Source organism: Stenella coeruleoalba (assembly GCF_951394435.1).
Source record: "Stenella coeruleoalba genome assembly, chromosome: 6".
In the NCBI taxonomy this organism is placed as follows: domain Eukaryota; kingdom Metazoa; phylum Chordata; class Mammalia; order Artiodactyla; family Delphinidae; genus Stenella; species Stenella coeruleoalba.
In genome coordinates, this window is record NC_137151.1 from 101778979 (window position 1) to 101800931 (window position 21953).

The window sequence follows — 21953 nt, forward strand, 5'->3', positions numbered from 1 at the left end:
TTACCTATCTGTTGTGCATGGTACATCAGGGACTCTTAGGGCAATTTGAGGCTTGGTGGGACTGTGGGTGGGAGAGAGTAAAGGGGGTTATGAAGAAAATCGTGACAGAGCTCTGAGTTTGACTCTGTGTGTGTGTGTGTGTGTGTGTGTGTGTGTGTGTGTGTATGCGTATTGGAGGGGACTGAGCATCAAGAAATCCATTTCATTTACTTTTGGCTGAGAATAAGCCAATAAAATAGGAATAGCTACCATAACATCCAGTGGATTAGAATGGACCTGTCCTAGTTAAAGTGAGGCAGGATGCCTGAAGGACTCTTACTCCACCTTGTACCTAATACCTCTGCCCTGTCCCTGTGGTAGCCCTGACAGACATCTAAGTAATGACCACCACAGAAGTCCTTCCGTAGGATTTCATGTATCTGCCCTCAAGGCACTGAAAGGAAGGTGTGGTTAGAGTGTGGAGAGAAGAACACTGGAGGCTGGAAGGGGATAGGAGCCTGGAAAGAGAGTCAGAGGCCAGAAGATAGAAGGCCTGATTCCCAGCCACAATGCTAGATAGAGATAGGCCTTCTAAGGCTCACTAGAAAGGTCTAACTTTCTTAGGTATAAGCAAGTTAGACATTCAGAGCTAAGAAAAGCCTAGTAATACAAATGATAATTATAATAATTTTTTAGTGTCATGGCTTCATCAGTCTCTTTTGGGTTTGATGAATTTTAAGTGAATTTTCCTTCAATTAAAAAAATACAATACTTCTGGCTCCCTTTTCCCGTGCCCTCTCTCCTTTTAAGTAAAATCACGGAAGGACCTTTGTATTTCTTAAAGTATAAGAGTATGGCTTAATATTACTCTCAAGAAAGAAGAGTGATCCAGGTAACTAGTGAAGTGAAATAAAGTCTGATCTTCAGAGTCTCAACCAGCATCATAACCCACATTTATATAATCTTAAATATACAGGCTTGCACTCTCTTCATGTCTCACGATTTTGGCTCTGGTTAACAATAACTTAATATCCAATTTAAACTGCTTTGAACTTTGAAGTGCAAGAAATTTACCATTAAGGCCATGTTTGTTTTAAAGTTAATACTTGCAGCATTTCCAAGATGCCTGAAATACTGTGTAGATTTTTTGACGTAGACACCATTTCCTCAAATGTCAAGAAAAAAATTCTGGCTGCAAGTATTTTCTCCCACCCATCATCTCCATTAATTTTTTAAGTTCATTAACAGTTGAAATTATTAAACTGAGCTCTACTGACATCTGCTGGACAAAATCTTGTTTCTCATTATATTATCAACTCATTAATACTCAGGTTTTACTAACTAGACTGTTACTATTAAATCAGTCTAGCAAAGCTGTACTAAACAAAACAGAAAACGGAACTAAGTTAAACATAAGATCATTAATCAGAATGTAATAAATCTAAGAAAAGGCTTCTAAGTCCATTTCTTTCGCTGGTCGAGCCATATTCAGTTTGGTAAACACGTACTTTCTGAGTGCCCTCTATGTGTCACCCTCTTTATATGCACAGTGGGTTGAGTACTTGGACAGGGCCCTTTGCAAGGAGTGGAGGGTCTGGTGGGGGAAGACATGTATCTAAACAGGTTATTTCAGAAAGTGTTCTATCCAGAGTGCTTCCTCTTTCAGCAGCAAGACAATCATGGGGTTTGTTTGTTCCAAGAACATCTTTGTGGAGGGGATCAACCAGAGCAGTATCATTTTGCCCATTAGGTAATAACACAGTACCTTGGGCCTAGGTATTTTTCATGGGCCTACAGATAGGTGTGTGTGTTCTAAAATACAAGAAAACAGAAAACTGAAACCACTAAATTTTAAATTAAATGTCTACAGTATAATGTTAACCTCATTATTTTTAAATTTAATTTTTCTCAAACTTGACTGTGATCAGAATCACCTGGGGTTGTTAAAGCAGATTGCTTTCTATATCAGCATATCTGACTTAAGTTGGTCTTTGTTGGGTCCTAGAATTTGCATTTCTAACAAGTTCCAGGTTATGCTAATTAACATTGCTGGGCCAGAGACTGCACTTTGGAAACCAACAGTCTGAGAATGTTAATTCACACTTTTTGACTTGAGCACCCTGGTAGTTAGTAACATCATTAACTGAATTAGGAAACTCAGCAGAAGGTCAACTTGAAGAAATGACAGGTAGAAAGATGATAAATTTGGCTTTTTCAAGGAAACGGAAGAAAAGACCATCAAAGCCAGAACTACAGAGGTTCTTTTAACATATTTCAATAATGTGTGAATGAAACTAATTTTTAACTGGGCAGGTGAGAACTGGTGAAAGATAAAACATGCTGTCCATTCACTGAAATAAGTGGTAGAAAATGCATTGGTTATGTGAGTCATCTAATCTTGGATCAATTCCTGGTATAGAACATGCAGGGAATACGATTATGTGAACAAGAGTATCTGACCAGACTCACCTGTATAAGCCTTTCAGTTTAGGAGTTGAGAACTAATGGGTTTTTCCTGTTTCTAATGATGTTTCTAAGCTTCCTGGTTGAGCCCTGTTCTTATGCACGGAAGTATCCCTGTATAGATGACCTCTGTGGCACTACAGACCCACATCACTTCATGAAATTCTCATTTAGGAAACATGGCAAATGACAGATGATGGCAAGTAAGGGTAGATGACGCCTCTGGTGTACATTTACTACTCAGAACACGCTAAGAAAAAAAAATGGAGAAAGGAGTGTGATTGATCTGCTTTTCTATTCAAACACCTTTAACAGTTGGCTGGCTAATCATGGCTCCTTCTAAATTCTAAACAAGGGCAGAAGGGTCTAATTTTCCTCATACAAGCATTGATTCCAGATGACTCAAATTAATTATTTAGTCTAGATTATCTTCCACATGATTCTCATATTACCAGAAGGTTATGACTCTTTGGATTGAAAGATTCCAAATCCTTGGCAATTTTTCCATTAAAATTATAAACACATATTTGTTCCAAGTCCATTTCTTTCACTTGCTACAGTCACTATCACAGAAAACTGATCACCTCAAGACTGTACTCCTTGCCTTGACATTATTTGGAATCGTGTCACATCAGAAATCAGACTCCAATCATTCCAGCTCTTTCATGCTCTTGCTATTAGTGCATGTGCTCTTTGATCACAAACGTCAATTCTCTCAACTCGTCAGCCAACTCCTGAATTTCCTTCCTTCTTCTGTACTGAGTCGGGATTCCATGGTGCATTGTCTAGTCCTGTGGTACTCAAAGGCTCTGTGGCCAGCAGCATGGGCATCGTCTGGGAGCCTGTTAAAAATGCAGACTCCAAGGTCCCATCACACTGGCATTTTAGAATCATTTTAACAAGATTCCCAATGATCTGTATGCATAGATGGTGGTGAAGCCCTGACCGCAATGTTTCTTTATACAAGTTTACGTGACTCTCACACACTATCTTCCCCCTTTGATTACTCACTAAAAGCCAGTCCTGATGAGGTTCCGAATCGCATTGCAATCACTTGTTTATATCTATCGCCTGATTTCAACAGTCTTTTGTTTGAGTCTTTGGCTGAAAGCATGCATCACCTTATCTTCCTAATCCTAGCTAAATGAGGTACCTATCATATTCTAGCAGTACAATTAACATTGTTTGGATTAAAGTTCTTCAAGTTAATTGCTACGTCATGAACCATTTACGAAGATGCGATATATCACAGATGGATGAACTATCTCTTCAAAAATATTTGCATTTTTACAGGATTCCTAAAGGAAATGGATTTAACCTAAATCATTAACTAACCTAATGCTGGGAGTTTTTGAGAAGTCGTTCAACTAAGCGCAAGCAATTTTGGGGGCAAGTGACTTTTCGTTCTCAGATTTCCCTCCGCCTTGCTCGTCACCAAGGTGGTCCACATGAAAGAACTCTTGAGTGCTTCTGCACTGCCTGAGTGGCTTTTAAGTGCCTTCTCTCTGAAGGAGTACTGAACTCCAGTATCTACAAATACAGCCAGAAAACATGGGTCACAGGAGAGACTTGGATGTACTTGAAATTTGTGGAACAAGGGCAAGACTAGCTGGAGAGTTAACTGGGGAGTTAACAGGAATATTAGAAAACATTTCCTTGTAATTGCTTGTCTCTTTACCTGTCTTCTTCACCAGACTCTGAGCTGTCAGAGTGGGGATGTATATCTTATGCACACAGAATCCCCTGCCAGGCGTCTCGCATGCAACATACACATTCATTGAATTTGGGGGATAAAATGGTTCTAAAGCATTGCTCATGGCATTATTAAATAAAATGACATGTCTGCAGCATATAAACAGTGCCAGCACTTCGGATTATAATACCAGCAAGGGGGTGATGTTAATTCCTGAATGCCATATCCTCAGAGAACAATCAATATTAACCATCAACTTTCACCGTGAGCCATATCAGGGTTTTTCCGGTTACAAATACCTTTCTCAATATCCCAGCTCCATTAGAGAAGAGAAATTAGGTAACTGTGACACTACTTTATAAACTGATTTATCAAGAGTCCTGCCTTTCCCTGCACAATGACTAAGTGCCTTACAGAACGTTAGCTGCAGATGTAACGTCACCATGGTTGTAATTTGCATGTGGATGAAGAGTTAACATAATGTAGAAATGTGAAATTAAACTGGTTGGCTATCAGCAGCAGTCCTGCTACCATCCATTCATCTGTCCTCGTTATTTCACCTCTTGGCTGACTGTGTTTGCTGCTTGCTTTCATTGCTCACAGAACTGTCAAGTCAGTCCCAGAGGATGCGCTAGCACACGGCTTCTAGAAAATAGTGTTTGGAAAGCTTACATAATGGGACCAATGAAGCCAACATGCTCTCCACTGTAAAAAAGCCCAGTGTTCTCTTGCCTCGTTAATTGACCCTCAGCTTCAGAAGTAAGAGGGCGAATTTGAATGGGAAACACAATGCGAAAGCAAATTATCAGGGGACTGACTTGTAGATTTTTCTCACTTTAAGTGATGCTTATAAGAGTAGAGAATACATGAGGCTTTATAATGACACTGAATCCACAGTGGGAACTGTCTTGGGAAAGAAGAAATGACACAACAATTATTATTCTATTCAGAGAGTATGAGAAGCAGGGAGGCAAAGGCCTTTTCTAATGCAAAGTTTAGGAAAAAATAAACTACTATAGGTAAGTCGCAGGAGATGAACTACTTCTTCAAGTTTTGTTTGCTCATGAGGTTACAACTGTGGTGCAACTTAAAGTGCTTGTCATTATTTTTCTTCTGGTAGAAGATGAGCCGGGGAATGGTAAACCTGAGAACAGAGCTAGCTGTCCTTACCAATTGAAATGTCATCTTGTGGAGAGTTAGGGAGAATGCTCCAAGCATCACTCTGGGGTTTCTGGGTGGCCTCTACAAAGCACTGTCCTCTCCACACCCCCTTGCCCACATCTAAAGATGTGATGCCATCATCTATACCTTTACTCAAAGGAGCAAAATAAAATTAACTGTGCATTTATCCTTAGTGTTGTGAGTCATTCAAACCATTGACAAGGGGAATGAAAGGCATTTTAATCATATGTACCAGGGGACAAAATGTAATATGGGGATGGAAACAAGTATTTTATAATTTGGCAAATTTTGGTGTGCTAAGTGACACTGAATAGCTGTGTCATGAAAAGAAGTAGTACAGTCATGCCAGGGGGTTCAGCAGAACTCCTTTCCAACATCTGCACATACACTTTATAATTATGCCCCATTTAATCTCCCCCTCTAGTCAAAGTTCCTTTCAGAACTGGTCAGCAGGGAAATCGATTTCTAGAATGAGACCTTTAGTTACTAACCTCAGAGTGGATTCTCATATGTATGAGCTGGTTGATATACTGCTTTGCTTGAAGCCTAGTAGATTCTTCCTAATTCTATAATGATCAGATTTTTAAATATTTTCCTCTAATAAATTTTTACCTTCATGAAGTACTTCAAATCTTGTTTGACCCAACAAAGAAGAAAAAGTCAGGGACAAACCCTAGGGAATGAGCGCATAAAGAAAAAGCCATTGAAGAAATATATTTCTTAAGTTTAAACCAAAGCAAACAAGAAGCACGTGACAATATATGGTCCTAATAAAATTTTATTGAGAAGCAGTTAAGTCAAATCCTTTACGGAACACAGAAATACATACAATTCCAGCCCTTTCCAATAAATGGCAATATAACATTGGCGTAGGATCCCTGAATATCCTACTTTGTTTTGTACCTGTAGGAGAGAAACAGTTCTTCTACAGCTTAACAATACAGAAGTGGGGTGCTCTGACCTATTTAGGGGGAGCAGCGGTGAAGTCAGAATTGAGTATGGATAACAAAGGATTATAGATGAGTTCAAGTAGCCAAAGGAGTAGATGAATTAATGTTTACTCTTCACGTTTTGTATTTCAAACTCAGTCAAGAGAAGGCAGAGCATTATAAGATTAGACACCAATTAACCTGAGGACTTATGAGCAAAGTATACCTCTCAAGTTATGCGGGGAAGTTGTAATAAGACAGAAAACGGCCGCTTTTACCTAAAACTCTACCTACCGTGAAGGCTTTTGATGCCAAATAATTGGAAGTGACATCAAAGATGAAAGAGGGTCAAACGACTCTAAGGATTAAAGACTGACTTCTTGATGGGACCAATAGGATTGACGTAAATAACTGATCGTGACGTTCATAGAAACACACGACAGGATAAATGAATACTGCTTGACAAGGTTTTAAGGTTTCACTACCTAGTCTTTACATGGAGATAAAAGATATTTCTGAGTTTTCTGGGAAGCAATTTTGCACAGTTTTTCATCTTGTTCTGTTTTCTAACAAAAAGAAAAATATCTGAGGGAAAAATGATGTAACAGAAATAGAGCTGAAATGATGCCTCTTCCTTTCAAAACTAAGAAACTAGTGTAAAAATTTCAGTTTCTACCATGGTGTTAGGGTATTAGTCTGAGTTTTATAGCCTTTGCCTGAGTTTAAAATCCTATCAAACGTTCTGAGCTCTTAAACATAAATAAAACAAACAATGGCACAAATATAAAATCCTGCCAGTTTAATAACTTACAAAGCTAAAGTAAACAATGAAAACTGACTTGTGTTTGCATTGATAAATTTGTTAGGGGATGGCAGGAGCTAAACAGCGATCCCAATAGGAATAAGAATCTTATTCAAAATGTTCTTCTCCCTGCCTTGATGTCTTCCTGGGGTTAAATTAAGATGTTTGCTGAAGCACTGTGATCAGTCTCCTCTGGTTAAGAGAAAGTGTTTTGTTCTTTTTCCCTTGGTTAGTAACTATAGTAGCTAAAAGTGCAGGTACAGTACAGTAAGACATTTAAACCAAACGGGGTCTATTCTTTCAAGCTGGACACCCATCCAAAGGCAGGTTAGCTTTCCTGTGGATGCTGACACTGTTCATGTGAAATGTTCACGAGAAAGGCACAGCTTGCACACAGCTTGCCAGCAACACTTCAAAATCTGAGAGGCACAAGGTTGTCCCTGACTAGCATGAGTCACAGAGGAATAAGCTAATCCTGGGAACTGAGCAGTGGGCTGTGTTTTAGATCCTACTGTCAGTAGCCTTTAAAGGGTCAGGCAATTGCCAATAATATTAGCTATTTTGGTGCTAAATGGAAAAGAATAGGGGATTGCTATCCACAGGAACCAACATATACTCCGTGGGGATTTGGTTCAAAGTTGCAATAAAAAGAGCATGTTTTTGTGACCGAGAAAGCTGTGAAATAGGCACATTAAAAATTCTTAGAGCCTGTTTTCTTAAAAGCGGCAAAATGTTTCAAAATCAGTCAAAATACATAGAAAAGACAAAACAAGCCTGGGAAAGTCAGCAATGGAAGGAGGAGGAATGGGAGCTGATGAGTCAAAACACTTGTACAGAATTTGAAGCACCAGGGATTCCTCACCTACCTTATCAGTACCCGATCCTGAGGGCTCAGAAATGGATGAGTGTTAAAGCCTAGGCTATGCAAAGGGACAAAAGCCATTTGTTCTAAGAATAATCACTGGATAATACCTTCTCAGGAACCAGCATTTCTATGGAAAGCTTAGCGATTTTGCAATATAGCAGCCCTCCCCCCCTTTTTAAACAAGTAGAATGCTCTACTATTTAGTGAAAAGATCAACATCTAGATAGATAGGAAGGAAAACATCTTATGGCTTGTACCAAGCAGCCAACGCTTTATAAAGCATAGTCATTGCAAAGTAAGTAAAACACAAATCAGAATTTAGAAGGTCAGTCAGAAAGGGTGGACTCAAATCCTAGGTCATAATATATTTACACACAGAAATCTCATTTCCCGATCTTACACTAATCCCAAAGAAGAAACAAATATACATAAGTAGTTCCAAAACATACTAGCTTATTTGGAGAAAACAAACTTTTTGTTAGCTTATCTTGAAATAACTTTCAAATCAGAATTTTCATACAATGACCATCACATTTCAGAAGTTTTCGATAAAGATGTTGGATTATAGAGCCTGGATGCTCTACTAACAAAAAGAGGCAAATTTGAAAGTATGTTTATCTCTAGTTTAAATAAGCATTGTGAATTTGAAAAAGGGTGTTTAGGTCCCTAGCCCAGTTGGCAACTCTTGCAATTTTTGCCCTGGAAGCATATAGTTATATTTTTGTCCCCTTTCATTATCAACCACTTAGAGAAAAGCAAAGTCATAAAACTGTCATAAAAAAAAATACTAAAGGGAAGAGGTGGAGGTCAATATCCAGCGATAAGCATGTATTTATCTACATTTAGTTGTTTTAAACATTTTTAGAACTGTAACAGACGGTTATATTCATAAGCTTTAGTAAGAATACGACTGCCTCCAAGTTCTGAAATATATGCATATATGCCCTCAAAATACTGTACATATATCACCTGTCCTCCCTTTAGGATAAACTGAAGTTAATTTAGATTTCCCTGGATATTTTAAAATAAAAGTAAATAATAAAAAAGGAACTGAATTAAAGACATATTCTGAAAAAAAAAAATCAACTAAATCAAGTACACAGTTTGACTCTATTGTTGCTTTAGCCCAGGTATGATATACAGAAAGGCTCATGCAGTGAGTTGCACTGGGGGGACTTTCCTCTTACAGTTCAAATGCAGGAAACCTGGCTTTCTTGGGCACTAGGAGGTCAGCCAAGAAATAAATTGTTCCAGCCATTCCTGAAGGAAAAGAAAGAGGCACAAGTTACTACACCAAATGATGAATGTATTATAGACTGGCTTCATTTTGCAGCATAAACGACAGTATGATATTAACTTAAATGATTTAAATGAAGTGGGCACCTGTTTATATATGTTGCAGCTTGTTAGACAAGATCACGAGTGAGAGGCTCAGCCTCTTTACCCAGGTGGAAGACAGGAGGGAAAGCGGAGCCAGACAAGTTCAAGGCATGGCCCTGCCAGTTACCATATGTGAGCTCCTTCACCGTGGCCCCATTTACCTGTCTGAGCCTCAGGAACCTCATCTGTGACATGAGGAATAATGTATATTTTTGCTGCGATGATTTATGATAAAACATCTGCAAAATGCCCAGCATGTGCCTGGCTCCATAAACAGTAGTCACCATAATAACTACTACTATTGGGTCCATGGTGGTCCATAAAAAAACTGATTTTTAATACTGAGTTATTGTATTAGGAAATAAAGAAGCAGTTTAAGAAATAACTATGAAATTAATTTGTTGACAAAACTCAAATTAAGATACATTAATTACTAAGCAGAGAAGCAGATGCTGATATTATAAGGCAAGTAAGTAACGTGTGAAAAATACCTTCAAAGAGGGAGAAGGGGGTGTCTGGTGTTCTGCATCCGTGTTCTCCATAATCTAAGCACCATTCAGCGAACTGAAAATGAGACCAAGTTAAATTACTGAAGTGATTTCTTCTAGAGACCCCTAAAAGTTGACAGAGATTGTCTCTAACATTTACTCTGAAAAGTCAAAAACTATCTTCAAGGCAGAGAAAGGGGCTGATGCAGAGAAATGGACGGTCTAAAAGAGAGTACGAATGAAGCATGGGAGGAATTTAATGAGCTGTCTGAGCCATCTCCAAGGTTATCAGAGAAGAAAGAGAGGAACAAAACCGCCTTACATCTCCCAGCACTCTTCCAACCCCACCACAAATGCTGCTGAGTAGATTTATGTCCTTTAAAAAAAAAAAAAAAAGCTAATTCAACTGAATAGCTTTTTAAATTTTTATTTTTTGATTAAAAATTTTTTTCTTCCACAGCAAAACATTTAATGACACATGGGTAGTCCAAAGTTCTAAATAACTAACTAAGGCAGTCCTGTTTATAGAACTGCCCCACCAATGCCCTCTTCTCTCATTTTCTTTTCTTTTCCTTTTTAAAAAATTTTTATTGGAGTATGGTTGCTTTACAATGTCGTGTTAGCCTCCACTGCACAACAAAATGAATCAGCCACACACATACAGATATCCCCTCCCTTTTGGACTTCCCTCCCATTTAGGTTACCACAGTGCATTAGGTAGAGTTCCCTGTGCTATACAGCATGTTCCCATCAGTTGTCTATTTTATACATAGTATCAATAATGTATATGTGTCAATTCCAGTCTCCCAATTCCTCCCACCCCCCCTTCCCCCCTTGGTACCCATTTGTTCTCTACGTCTGTGTCTCTATTTCTGCCTTGCAAATACGATCGTCTGTACCATTTTTCTAGATTCCACATATATGCGTTATTATATGATATTTGCTTTTCTCTTTCTGACTTACTTCACTCTGTATGACACTCTCTAGGTCCATCCACATCTCTACAAATGACCAACTGAATAGCTTTTGAAGGTTTTTCTTAAACTGTGTTTGTTCTATAGACTTATGGTGTAAAAACATAAATGAATTAAATCAGATTAACTAGAGACACTTCTACAGCCTCCTGTGCAAAGGTGCGTTCTGTTCAGCGGTTCTGACTCCTACCTTACAGGCCCTGTACAGGTACTTCGCGTCCTGCGTGAGGTTGTACAGTGACAGGAAGGCGTAGGCATTCCCTGCAGCGCCGTGGCACAGCCCGTACCCCTTCTTCAGCAAGCCATACTGCCAGATCACATCAGCACACTGATAGGCATCATTGAGATACCGTTCCTCTTTGAACACCTGCAGAGTCAAGGAACATAGTTTTATTACAAGGGATAGAAAAGAAACCTCCACTGACCTTCCTTCCTGATAGGAGAGAAAGGGAGACGGGGTAAGGGAGGAGACAGGGAGGTGCCTCGGCAAGGAAGGGTAGGAATACAGAGACAGAGAGATGTGTTTTATCAGTGGGGACAAATTACAAGAATTCACTAGGTTTTTTTTTTGTTTTTAAATACGTAACTGGGCATGACCTTGTCTGCATGGTGTAAGTTTTATATGTATGTATGTTTGCGTGTGCGGGTGTTATTGGTGAAGTAGCCTTATTTACTTGCAACTTGCTGTTATCGTTAGTCAATTTCCAAAGAATAAACACTGTCTTTTCTGTAACAATGATACCCTTCACTACTAGAAAGTTTCTTTATACACTGGAGAAGAAACTGTTTATCAAATTGATTACAAAAACTGATTTGATTATAAAACACTATACTTTTCAGAAAAATAGATACGTCTTAACAATCTATTGTGGCCTCCTATATCTTGATCAAAGGTTTAAAAATATTATTATTATTATTATTATTATTACTTTTGGTCACACTGCATGGCTTGTGGCATCTTAGTTCCCTGACCAGGGATGGAACCTGTGCCCCCTAGAGTGGAAGGATGGAGTCCCAACCACTGGACCGCTTGGGAATTCCTGACATTTTTAATATCTCATTGCAGTAGAGAAGTAGAATAAGACAGTTTAAAAGTTTGTGCATTATATTTAACTTCCTGAAGGCAAAATCTGATATACTAAACGCTTACTTAGGCCATGAGATGCCAGTCCCTATTTAGAGTCTATAGATTTGTAATTTGTAGAACGGGCACCAATGAACATAGATATCTTGGTTTACTTCCATTTTTTCCCCCTCAAAGAAAAACCTTTTCTTCTTCGATTATGGCTCTGTCATAGCATGCTTTTTAGAAGTGATACTTGAATTTTTAAAATAATGGTAAAATACAGATATAAAAGTTACCATCTTAACCATTTAAAGTGGACCATTCAGTGGTATTAATTACATTCCCAATGTTGTATAACCATCACCATTATCTATTGCCAAAATTTTTTCAACATTCCAAACAGAAACTTCGTACCCATTAAGCAATAATTCTCACCCTCCCAGCCCCTAGTAACTTTTATTCTACTCTCTATGAATTTGTCTGTTCTAGATACCTCGTGTTAACCATCACATCATATAAGTGGAATCCTACAGTATTTGTCCTTTTGGATATGGCTTACTTCGCTTGGCATAATGTTTACAAGGTTCATGCATGTTGTAGTATGGATCAGAAGTTAATTCTTTTTTATGGCTAAATAATATTCCATTGTATGTATCCACCATATTTTGTCCATCATTCATCTGTTGATGGACACTTGGATTGTTTCTACTTTCTGGCTACTGTGAATAATGCTGCTGTGGAACACTGCTGTACAAGTATCTGTTTGAAACCTTGTTTCTACTTCTTTTGGGTATATATACCTAGGAGTGGAACTGCTGGATCATATGTTAATTGTGTTTCATTTTTTGAGGAACCGCCAAACTGCTTTCTACAGTAGCTTTACCATTTTACATCCCACCAGCAATGCCCAAGGAGATTCTTTCTATTTTTAATTGAGCTCCTGGGATATTTATCTTGGCTCTGCCACTGATGCTAATCTTGGCTCCTCTACCTGTCCGTGAAGCAGTCCCCTGTTCTATGAAATAATGCGTGCTGTGGTACAGATGGATACTGTGAAAATGAATTCTAATGCATACAGCAAAGTGATTTTAGGTCCAACAAATGGTTTGTCTATATATTGTTCAAGAATTATATGGAAAACTAATTTAAATTATAGAATTTTATATTATGTTTTCCAATTTATTTCTAAAAACGAGAAAATTCACGGTACCTTATAGGCCTGAATGAGCATGTAGATTACCCCGGGAGAACCGTGGCACCAATGGACTAGCAGATCCCGAGTATCGTCCACACAAGGAGGGTAATTGCCGGAAGGGAATTTCAGCTGGCAGACATAGTCTACACTGGGCTTGACCAAACTATGTAACTTCCCATGGCTCACTTGAAGGCTGGGCTAAAAACAAGAAAGGGAATTATCAGTTCTGCGGAAACAAACAGACCTTCCTAAGGCTCAGGGATGAGTTTTAAATAAGAAGGAAAACATGACCAAAATGAACTGGAAGTCATTAAGAGGTTCTGGATTCCATCCAATTTTTTTACCTATTGGTCCAAACTAAAATTAGGCTATCAGTTAATACTTGGAGCCTTATGTACGTATTATTTTTCGATATTTATTGTTATCTATATACATATGAATAATTTTCCAAAGCCAATGCTTAAGAATGTGAGTGTATGAGAAGTTTCCTAAGGTTCTGATACCTTAAATACACTTTAAAGACCACAAAGAGATGCATTAGACAAACCAGGCACAACTTGCATCTAGAGAAGTGATAGGTGATATTTCCAATAGGAGAGGATGCTAACAAGTTGGGAGACCTGGGATCTAGATCCCGCATTGGTGTGACTCTAGATTAAGCCTTTCTGCAAAAGATCTGGGACTGATACTTATGAAGGATTATTTTGATACAACAATGTATGGATTTATAGGACTCGTTGCCATATGGCATATGAGCCTTCATTTTGATACAATTTTTAGTTTCTCCTTTTGGTCCTGGTCTTAATTCAATGCACCTCACAACAACAAACTCAGTCTTGTCTTTGCCAGGCAGGGGGCGAGCACCTGGGATGAGAGGGAGGCAGTGCTGTGAAGCACAGGCAGAGGCGGCAGGGAACGAGGAGATACCGACCATAAGGCGCTCACAGATACCGAACACGCAACAAAGTTCTTTAGGGCACATTTAGATTTCACTTTACCCAAAGAATATTGTTCAAGCTCAGTTTAAAACTCTAGAGTTGAATGACTGGATTCTCCTCAAACTTGCAGAAGTTATCCAAAATGGCCTAAAAATAATGTTTTATGTTGATACATAGGCACCTACCAGAATGTACTTTTAGGATTAAAAATTAAATCATTTCAAATAGATAATTATGTGCAAATGGAAAATTCAATACTTGGGTTTCCAGGTTTCTTACTACAACCAACACATGGAGGCAGAGGGTAAGACACCTGATGATCTGCTTCAAAGAAAGGTCATGAGGCCATCCAGTCATTAACATGTGTGATTCTAATTCACCTTGAAACTTCAAGGTTTTTCTTCTTTCCCGAAAACTTTCAAGAATCTGTATTTACTTCTGGAAATAGAGAGCCAACAAGGGAGTGTGCCAGAAAAGTAAAGGAATTTAAGTCTGAATTGTCAAAACCCCTAATTATAAAACTCTGAATTGAGAAGTGCAGAATAAATACAAGAGCTGGTCTCCTACTGCCACTAACATTCAGTGACTCTGCATTGAAAAGCAATAATAACCCTGTTTTTCAGCTTTGTTGTCCTTGTTTAGTTATAGGGAGAGGGTAGGTCTGATGTTGATTTTGCATTATTATAGCCAGCTACTCAACCAGCTACTGGTATTTATATCCAACCACTCTTGTGGAACATATCAATGAAACACTTTTCTTTATGCCACATTGTACTTTGGGAAGTTGAGGGGGGCACCTTTACCATCATTAAAAATTCAATATTCTTTTCCCATGAATTCTTATTCTTACACAAAGTGCCGATTTCTCCTTAAGGAGAGTTAAACAAGCCCCTGGAAATGATGCTCTCATGAGAAGCCCTCTTCTGACCTCCCTTTCCGGGTTATGCTTGATGCAGTTAACTCTATTTGCCCTTAGTCTACTTGGCTTTGGCTGATGTCCCCCAATAGTTTTAGATCCGAAGAACCGTTGAGCATGGCATATTCAGCTATTTTTCAGGTAAGTTACACAAAATCCACCGAAAAGGCTCCTTAGTTTTGCTCTCTAACTGAGCTTTAGGCAGCATATTCTCCTTTGTTTTCTACTGATTTTGTTCTTACTCCTGAAATTTGTCTCAATGGGTTGTGCCTTATCGTGTGGAATAATACTAATTCAAGGCATCTGCTGAGAGAGAGCAGAGCAGAAGGCACTTCATCTAAAAGAATAGGTCAAAACACTTTAGTCTGCACAAGCGGCGTGAGGTGGGCAAGTGTGCTCACCTACAAATCAATCATCTCAAAGCACACTGGCTTTTATGTTTACACACTTTAAATGCACTTTCACAAGCACTGTCCCTGTTTACCTAGGCCAGGTGATTACCAGGAGAGTGATGCAGTGGTTGGCAGAATGAAAAAATAGAGCTGAAGCACCTGTCTTCTCACCCTAGATAGTACAGTCAGGAATCACATTCTAGCTCCATCATCATCCCCTCTTACCTGCATCAGGTAGTAATAAATTCCTGCCAGGCCATGAGCGGCCCCCACGTAATATTCTTGGTACCATTCATACAACAGTGGAGTCCTTCCTGTGAAGTTTCTCTTTCTAGCTAGGTCTTCTCCAGAGGTTAAGACTGTTTCACAAATCTGCAGGGAGAAATTGACCAAAATAAGGAAAGAACGAGAATGGCGCCAAGGAACTTTTTGCTAAGAGGCACTGGAGAACATGGCAAATTCGACACCACCTGATGGCCATGGACGGGCACAGTTTGCTTCTGTACTCAGAGAAGCACATGGGATTATTCTGCCTAAAAGAGGGAGAGTCTGGAAGATTTTGAACTCTTTCTACTACAGCTCACAAGAATTCACCTGTCAAAGGAAAGCAAAGCTCCTTCAGATACGAGAGGAACACCTGCACCTTGGAGGTGAAATCTGGCCCGTATTTTCCTCTGAATGGCCTCTAAACTCTCAAATGGAGCAGCTGGACTTCTTAGTCCAAGTCACTCTCTATACAGTTTCCAGCAGCACTCCAAGTGAAGCTGCTGGTTCTCTGATCATGCCTGACCTTCAGAGGTTAAGATACACCTTACCTTCCAGCTACCTGGGATGTGCCAACCAGGGAAACAAAACCAATAGTTTAGGCAGGTAGTAGGTGGGATCCTAAAAAGACTCCAAAAAGCACAAAAACGCAGTACCTGCTGAATATGGCTTTGAGGAATCTTTTCCACTCCAAAGTTCTTATTCACAAAGAGAAGAGCACAGATGTAGCCCATTCGTCCATAGAGCATTTCATTTGGAGCATGGGGATCAATCTTATTTAGGTGAATTAGCCTGGGAATAAAAATACATGCTTAAGATAATGTAAAAGGGACCAGGCAGAGATATATACTTAAAAAATGATATGTTTAAAACAACACACACAAATATATATATAGTTATATATATACACATATATGGAATTATTATATTATTTTAAACATATAATAATAAAATATATAAAATATTTAAATATACTTACATATTATAACCTATATATTGTTATACTTTAAATACTAAGAGGGCTGGGCCAGACCACAAAGGGTAATAATCAGGGTTCAAAGATGAACCATCAACTACATTTCTTTTCTTCAGCCCACAATGGAACTGACAAATAAGAAGTCCAAAGAATGAAGGAATACATGAGTGTGGCTGGGACCACCTGCAGCCTCCCTAGCCCCTCAAGGAGGCATGCTCTGAGACCAGCAGTTGCGGTCAGAGAAGCCAAGACCCACTGGCTATTATAACATTCAGTCTGAGGAAAGGACTAAGGCAACACTCAAAGGGCCTATTTCCATAAAATGAAATGCCTGCTGTACCCTAGTTATCCCCTTGCTTATTTCTTAAATATGTCATCTGGCCTAGCTGAAGTGTTTGTATAGCAGCCTGAGTTACCACAAACGGTAGCACATACCGACAGCACAAAGGGATCAGTCGGTCTCCCAGCTATTACTCCTTCTCTTTGGAAATAACCAGGATTACCAGTATCTTATATATTCCTAGAACTATTGTATGCACATATACGAATACATATACTTATTTATAAACATATTTCCCCAAGTGTTTTGTGGCTTTGTTATTTAACAATACATCTCGACAACCATTCCTCTGCATTACATACAGAGTGATCTCATTCTTTATCACAGTTGTACAGTATTCCACTGAATGAATGTATTATAATTTATTAGCTCCCTATTGATAGACTCAGTTAAACTTCTCAAAAAAAAAAGTTGTTTTCGGCTCTGGTTCCAGGTCAGGTGGAGTAACTAAGCATATGCCAACCTGTCTCTCGCAGTCAGTATGTGTAGCTCCAAAACCTAGAGAGAATGTGTGAAGCTGCTACTGAGAACCCTGAAAACTAACCAGTAGCTGGCAGAATGGGGATGACCAGAATCTGAAGTACTGCCAAATCAGTGGTGAGTTTACCACATTTTCCCCCCTGGCCTGAACTCAGTGCCGCCTGAAACCTGGAAGTGGGCATCAAAGTGCTGACGGAGACAGTCCCGGCAAGAGCCCTTTAGGTTTTTTTTTTGCGGTACGCGGGCCTCTCACTGCTGTGGCCTCTCCCGTTGCGGAGCACAGGCTCCGGGCGCGCAGGCTCAGTGGCCATGGCTCACGGGCCCAGCCGCTCCGTGGCATGTGGGATCTTCCCGGACCGGGGCACGAACCCGTGTCCCCTGCATCGGCAGGCGGACTCTCAACCACTGCGCCGCCAGGGAAGCCCCAGCCCTTTAGTTTTATCTCCAGGAAGGGGAACTCTTAATATCAGAGAGAGTGGGTAAAACACCTCATTTTTCTTTATTTGCATTTTTCTGTTCTTTCACTCCCTAGGCCACAAGCAATCTCATGGTGGCAGCAGAAGCCAAGGCAACAGGAGCCAAAACTCTGAGGGAGGGACCTGTCCTCATTGACTGGAGGGGCTGTGGTCCCAGGGGTGAGGGGGTGAGGGAAGGCCCATTGCCTCACTTCTCCTTCTAGCCTCCCCATCACTTGACTCCCAAGATGCAGGCACATTCGTGGGAACTGTGTGCCTGAGTAGGATAACCAAAGCCTCAGATTTCTATCCAGAGAACCAACAAGGGAAGTACCAGGGAACCAGAAAGTAGGTGGAGCTCACAGAGGGATAAGAGCTCAGGGACGCAACTGTACTTGCAGTCTGAACTCTGAGAATGAACCTTTTTTTTTTTTTTGGTCGGGGGAGGCAGGAAATAGGGAAAATGTCCTTGCTATTCTACATTTTTCATCACATACATTTTTCATGAAATTTTGAAAGCATATCCCAATTATCCTTCAATTATTCTATAAATTCAATGTGAGACCATTTAAATTATTAAAACAATTTAATTTTTTGTGAAACTGGACAAAATGATATTGGTATACTATAAAAGTATGGGGGGTAGAGTCAGGGCATTTCTGGAAAAGAGTAGTAATGAAAGGACATTAGCCTTACCAAAAAAATGACCTTGTCACCGGGTAGTTTATGACACTAAACATGCTATTTAATTGCTATACTTTAAATTTCTCATCTATAAAATGAATGGTCTCTTCTGATTTAAAAATGTATTTTTAAAGTAGTTACATATAAACGATGCCTGTGTATGTATATTATTTAACTTTATATACTAAGAATGGTTAATAAGCATTTGAAGTATCAAAAATCATATCCCTGGAGTGATTGGTTATATTTGAAGTATTCTAGCAAGGAGTCAACATTCAGAGAGACTTGGCACTTCAAATAACTTTATCAAAATTTACACCAGAGGATTTGATAATAAGTGTAGTAAGGAATGTTAGAAAATGGATCTCACTGGTGGAATGAGTGGTGAAGATGGGTGGGACATCTGGGAGATGGTACGGGCTCTAGCACTGTTTGATGAGTAAGATCTAAGAAGGGTCAAAGGATGATGTGGCTTTCTCTGAGCCACAAGAACAGGGCAGAGGACCAATTGTGTGTGTGTGTGTGTGTGTGTGTGTGTGTGTGTGTGTGTGTGTCTTCTTCCTAATGTTTGTACATTTGGTAGAGTTTGGTTAACTGCTTGTGCCTTCATTTACTCAGTGGTAAGGTGATAGCTGAGAGGGTATATAGCCCCTACCTCTAATCTCTGGAGGCAACCAATATCTACAAACAAGAAAACAAAAACCTAACAATTGCTACCACCAGGCTATACATCAGTAGGTAGAGAGTCCTAACTCTGAAAGGAAGGTACTTGTGAAAGAGAAAACAATCCTCCTCTCCCAACCCCTCCCTCCCCACTTCCACAAGCCTGTGGTGGGAGGGGAACACTTAGGCTTAAAAATGAAGAAGACATGTTTAAATAAGCAGAATGAGATGATTTTAGTGAGTAAAAAGGGCTTACAGTTATGAAACAATGACTGAGAAAAAGTTATGAAAGCATCCTTAAGGGAACTTACTCCCCAACAGGAAAGAGGGGTTTGAAAAAGCTTGGCTGGTTGCAGTTACTGACAAAGTTAAATTTGTCCATATTATATCTCAACAAATGGAGGCATCTCAATCAAATTGGTTAAATATGCAAATGTTGGCTCATGCATTTTTCTCTATTACAAACACAGGCATTTAACTCACAGTGGAACAGTGGTTATGTTAGGAATAGGGACACAGTGGTCAGAGGTTGCTTTCAATTTGCTTGTAATACCTTGATTGACTTTTTTTCCCCCCAGTGCCAACAGAGTTATCTGGGTGGTTATGGACCATTTTTTTCTACTTCAATACTACACACACACACACACACACACACACACAAACAATACCCCTAATATTTTTAAATGACTTAATAACATTTATTAAGAAAAATTCTATTTTTTTCTCACACCAGAACTGGCAGCTCAGTAATGTTAAGAACTTAATAAAATCTGTTACTAGATACAGACTTAACTGTTGTAGTAAACAGAATGAACATCTCAGAGTTTTCATAAGAATTTATTATCGAGTTTTAATATAAATGTATCAAACTGTATAGAATTTAGAGATAGAAAAGCACTCTGGATTTTTGTAAAGGGTATTGAAAGAACTATTCAAAGAGGGAAATGACTATCAATTTTTTAAACAAACTCTGTTCTATGGGAGTTAATAAAAACAATTATTGCATATTGCATTAACTCCAATGATGTTCTCACCTAAATAAAATGTGTTTGAACCACTGAATTAGAAAACACCATTCCTTTATTTGCCAATGCTATGACCTGCATTACCACTAGGTGGCGATATATAACTAGCATACCAATTATTTTGCAACCAAACACATTTGCATCCGGGAAGTTGATAGCAGGTACCTTTCAAATACTCGAAAATAAAGTATTGTTCAGTGCATCTCATTATAATAATACTTAAGAAGGAAGTATTCCATTTTTTCTGTATTTAAATTCATTAAAACTCATTAGTTGCATGTATCTAACCCAGTGTTCATAGTGCACTATTTACAATAGCCAAGACATGGAAGCAACCAAGCAACCTAAGAGTCCAGTGACAGATGAATGAATAAAGAAGATGTGGTATATATATACAATGGAATACTACTCAGCCATAAAGAAGAATGAAATAATGCCATTTGCAGCAACATGGCTGGACCTAGAGATTATTATTATAAATGAAGTAAGTCAGACAGAGAAGGACAAATATATGATATCACTTATATATGGAATTAAAAAAATGATGAAATGAACTTATTTACAAAACAGAAACAGTCTCACAGACAGAGAAAACAAACTTATGGTTACCAAAAGGGAAAGGGTGGGGGGAGGGATTAATTAGGAGTTTGGGATCAAAATATACACCCTACTACATATAAAATAGATAATCAACAAGGACCTACTAGGTAGCACAGGGAACTGTACTCAATATCTTATAATAACCTATAATAGAAAAGATTCTAAAAAAGAATATATATATTATATATATATAACTGAATCACTTTATTGTACACCTGAAACACAATATTGTAAATCAACCATATTTCAATAAACGTTAAAAACAAAGTCAGAAAGAGAAAGACAAAGGAAAAAAACTGTTGGTACGTTCCCTAAAAAAATAAAAAATAAAACTTATTAGTTGGATCTGACAATTACTAAAAGCAGGACTTTAAATCCATGTTTTACATGCTATATTCTTAAGATAAAATGAAGAAATGACAGCATTTATCAATCAAATGGTTATTTAATATGTTTTCAGAAACTCTCAAACCCGTATCATTGCAGCTTCCTTTATTTGTTTTGCTATGTTGATATTAATAGCAACTGATCTTTAGAAGAGGCAAGTCACTGAAGGAAGAAAAAAGACATATAAAAACAGGATAATTCTGTTCTACTCCTAGCAATATTTCCCCAGGGTGTTACTGGGAGAGTTTTTGCCTTTTGTCATCAAAAGTTTGTAACTTTTTAAAAAGAAGTCCTTTTCTTACTCATCACACTACAAAAGAAACAGGGTATAACATTTTCTGACCAGAAAGCCAAAGTGTTCATCACTCTAAGTGCTGGCCCCAAAGCACGCTATATGCTATAGTCACTTAACTGGGCACAAAACAGGCAATGCTCTTTATTTGTGTAGTGACACCAGCTATCTCTATATAGAAGGAAGGGAGAAAACAGACAGTATAAATCAAGCAGTAGGAAGAACTAGTGCTATTTATTATCTTCCCCAACACTTGCTTCAGACAACTGCAGGACAATTTGAACATGATCGCACACACATGCACACACACTCCTTTTGGGGAGTCACAGACGCCTCCAAGAAAAGTGTAATAAATGTTCTCTCCATGTTGAATGCAGTTTGGGGGTTTTCTATATACCTCTGGAAGCCCTAAGATTCTCAAAATTCCAAAGCGAAGAACCCCTACCTTACGGAAACTGATTTCTTTGGATTTCAGTTTGTCTAAGGAGTAGACTTTCATTAATCCCAAAGGTCCTTTTGGTTTCT

The 21953-nt window shown here is 38.8% G+C and overlaps 2 protein-coding genes across 3 annotated transcripts in view; one reads left to right on the forward strand and one right to left on the reverse strand.

The window, feature by feature from the left end:
* Positions 1 to 21953, forward strand: part of CPS1 (carbamoyl-phosphate synthase 1) — a 348188-nt gene that overhangs the window by 65605 nt on the left and 260630 nt on the right. The gene's annotated exons all lie outside the window — the stretch shown is intronic.
* The window catches only part of LANCL1 (LanC like glutathione S-transferase 1), a 44478-nt gene continuing 28202 nt past the window's right edge, over positions 5678 to 21953 (reverse strand). For both annotated transcript variants that reach the window (XM_079924323.1, XM_079924324.1), the window contains exons 5-10: positions 16183 to 16318; positions 15488 to 15634; positions 13032 to 13214; positions 10946 to 11122; positions 9785 to 9857; positions 5678 to 9173 (exon numbers count right to left, since the gene is read on the reverse strand). In XM_079924323.1, the coding sequence (XP_079780449.1) occupies positions 9097 to 9173; positions 9785 to 9857; positions 10946 to 11122; positions 13032 to 13214; positions 15488 to 15634; positions 16183 to 16318 (793 nt within the window). In that variant the 3' untranslated portion in view covers positions 5678 to 9096. The remainder of the gene's footprint in view (positions 9174 to 9784; positions 9858 to 10945; positions 11123 to 13031; positions 13215 to 15487; positions 15635 to 16182; positions 16319 to 21953) is intronic.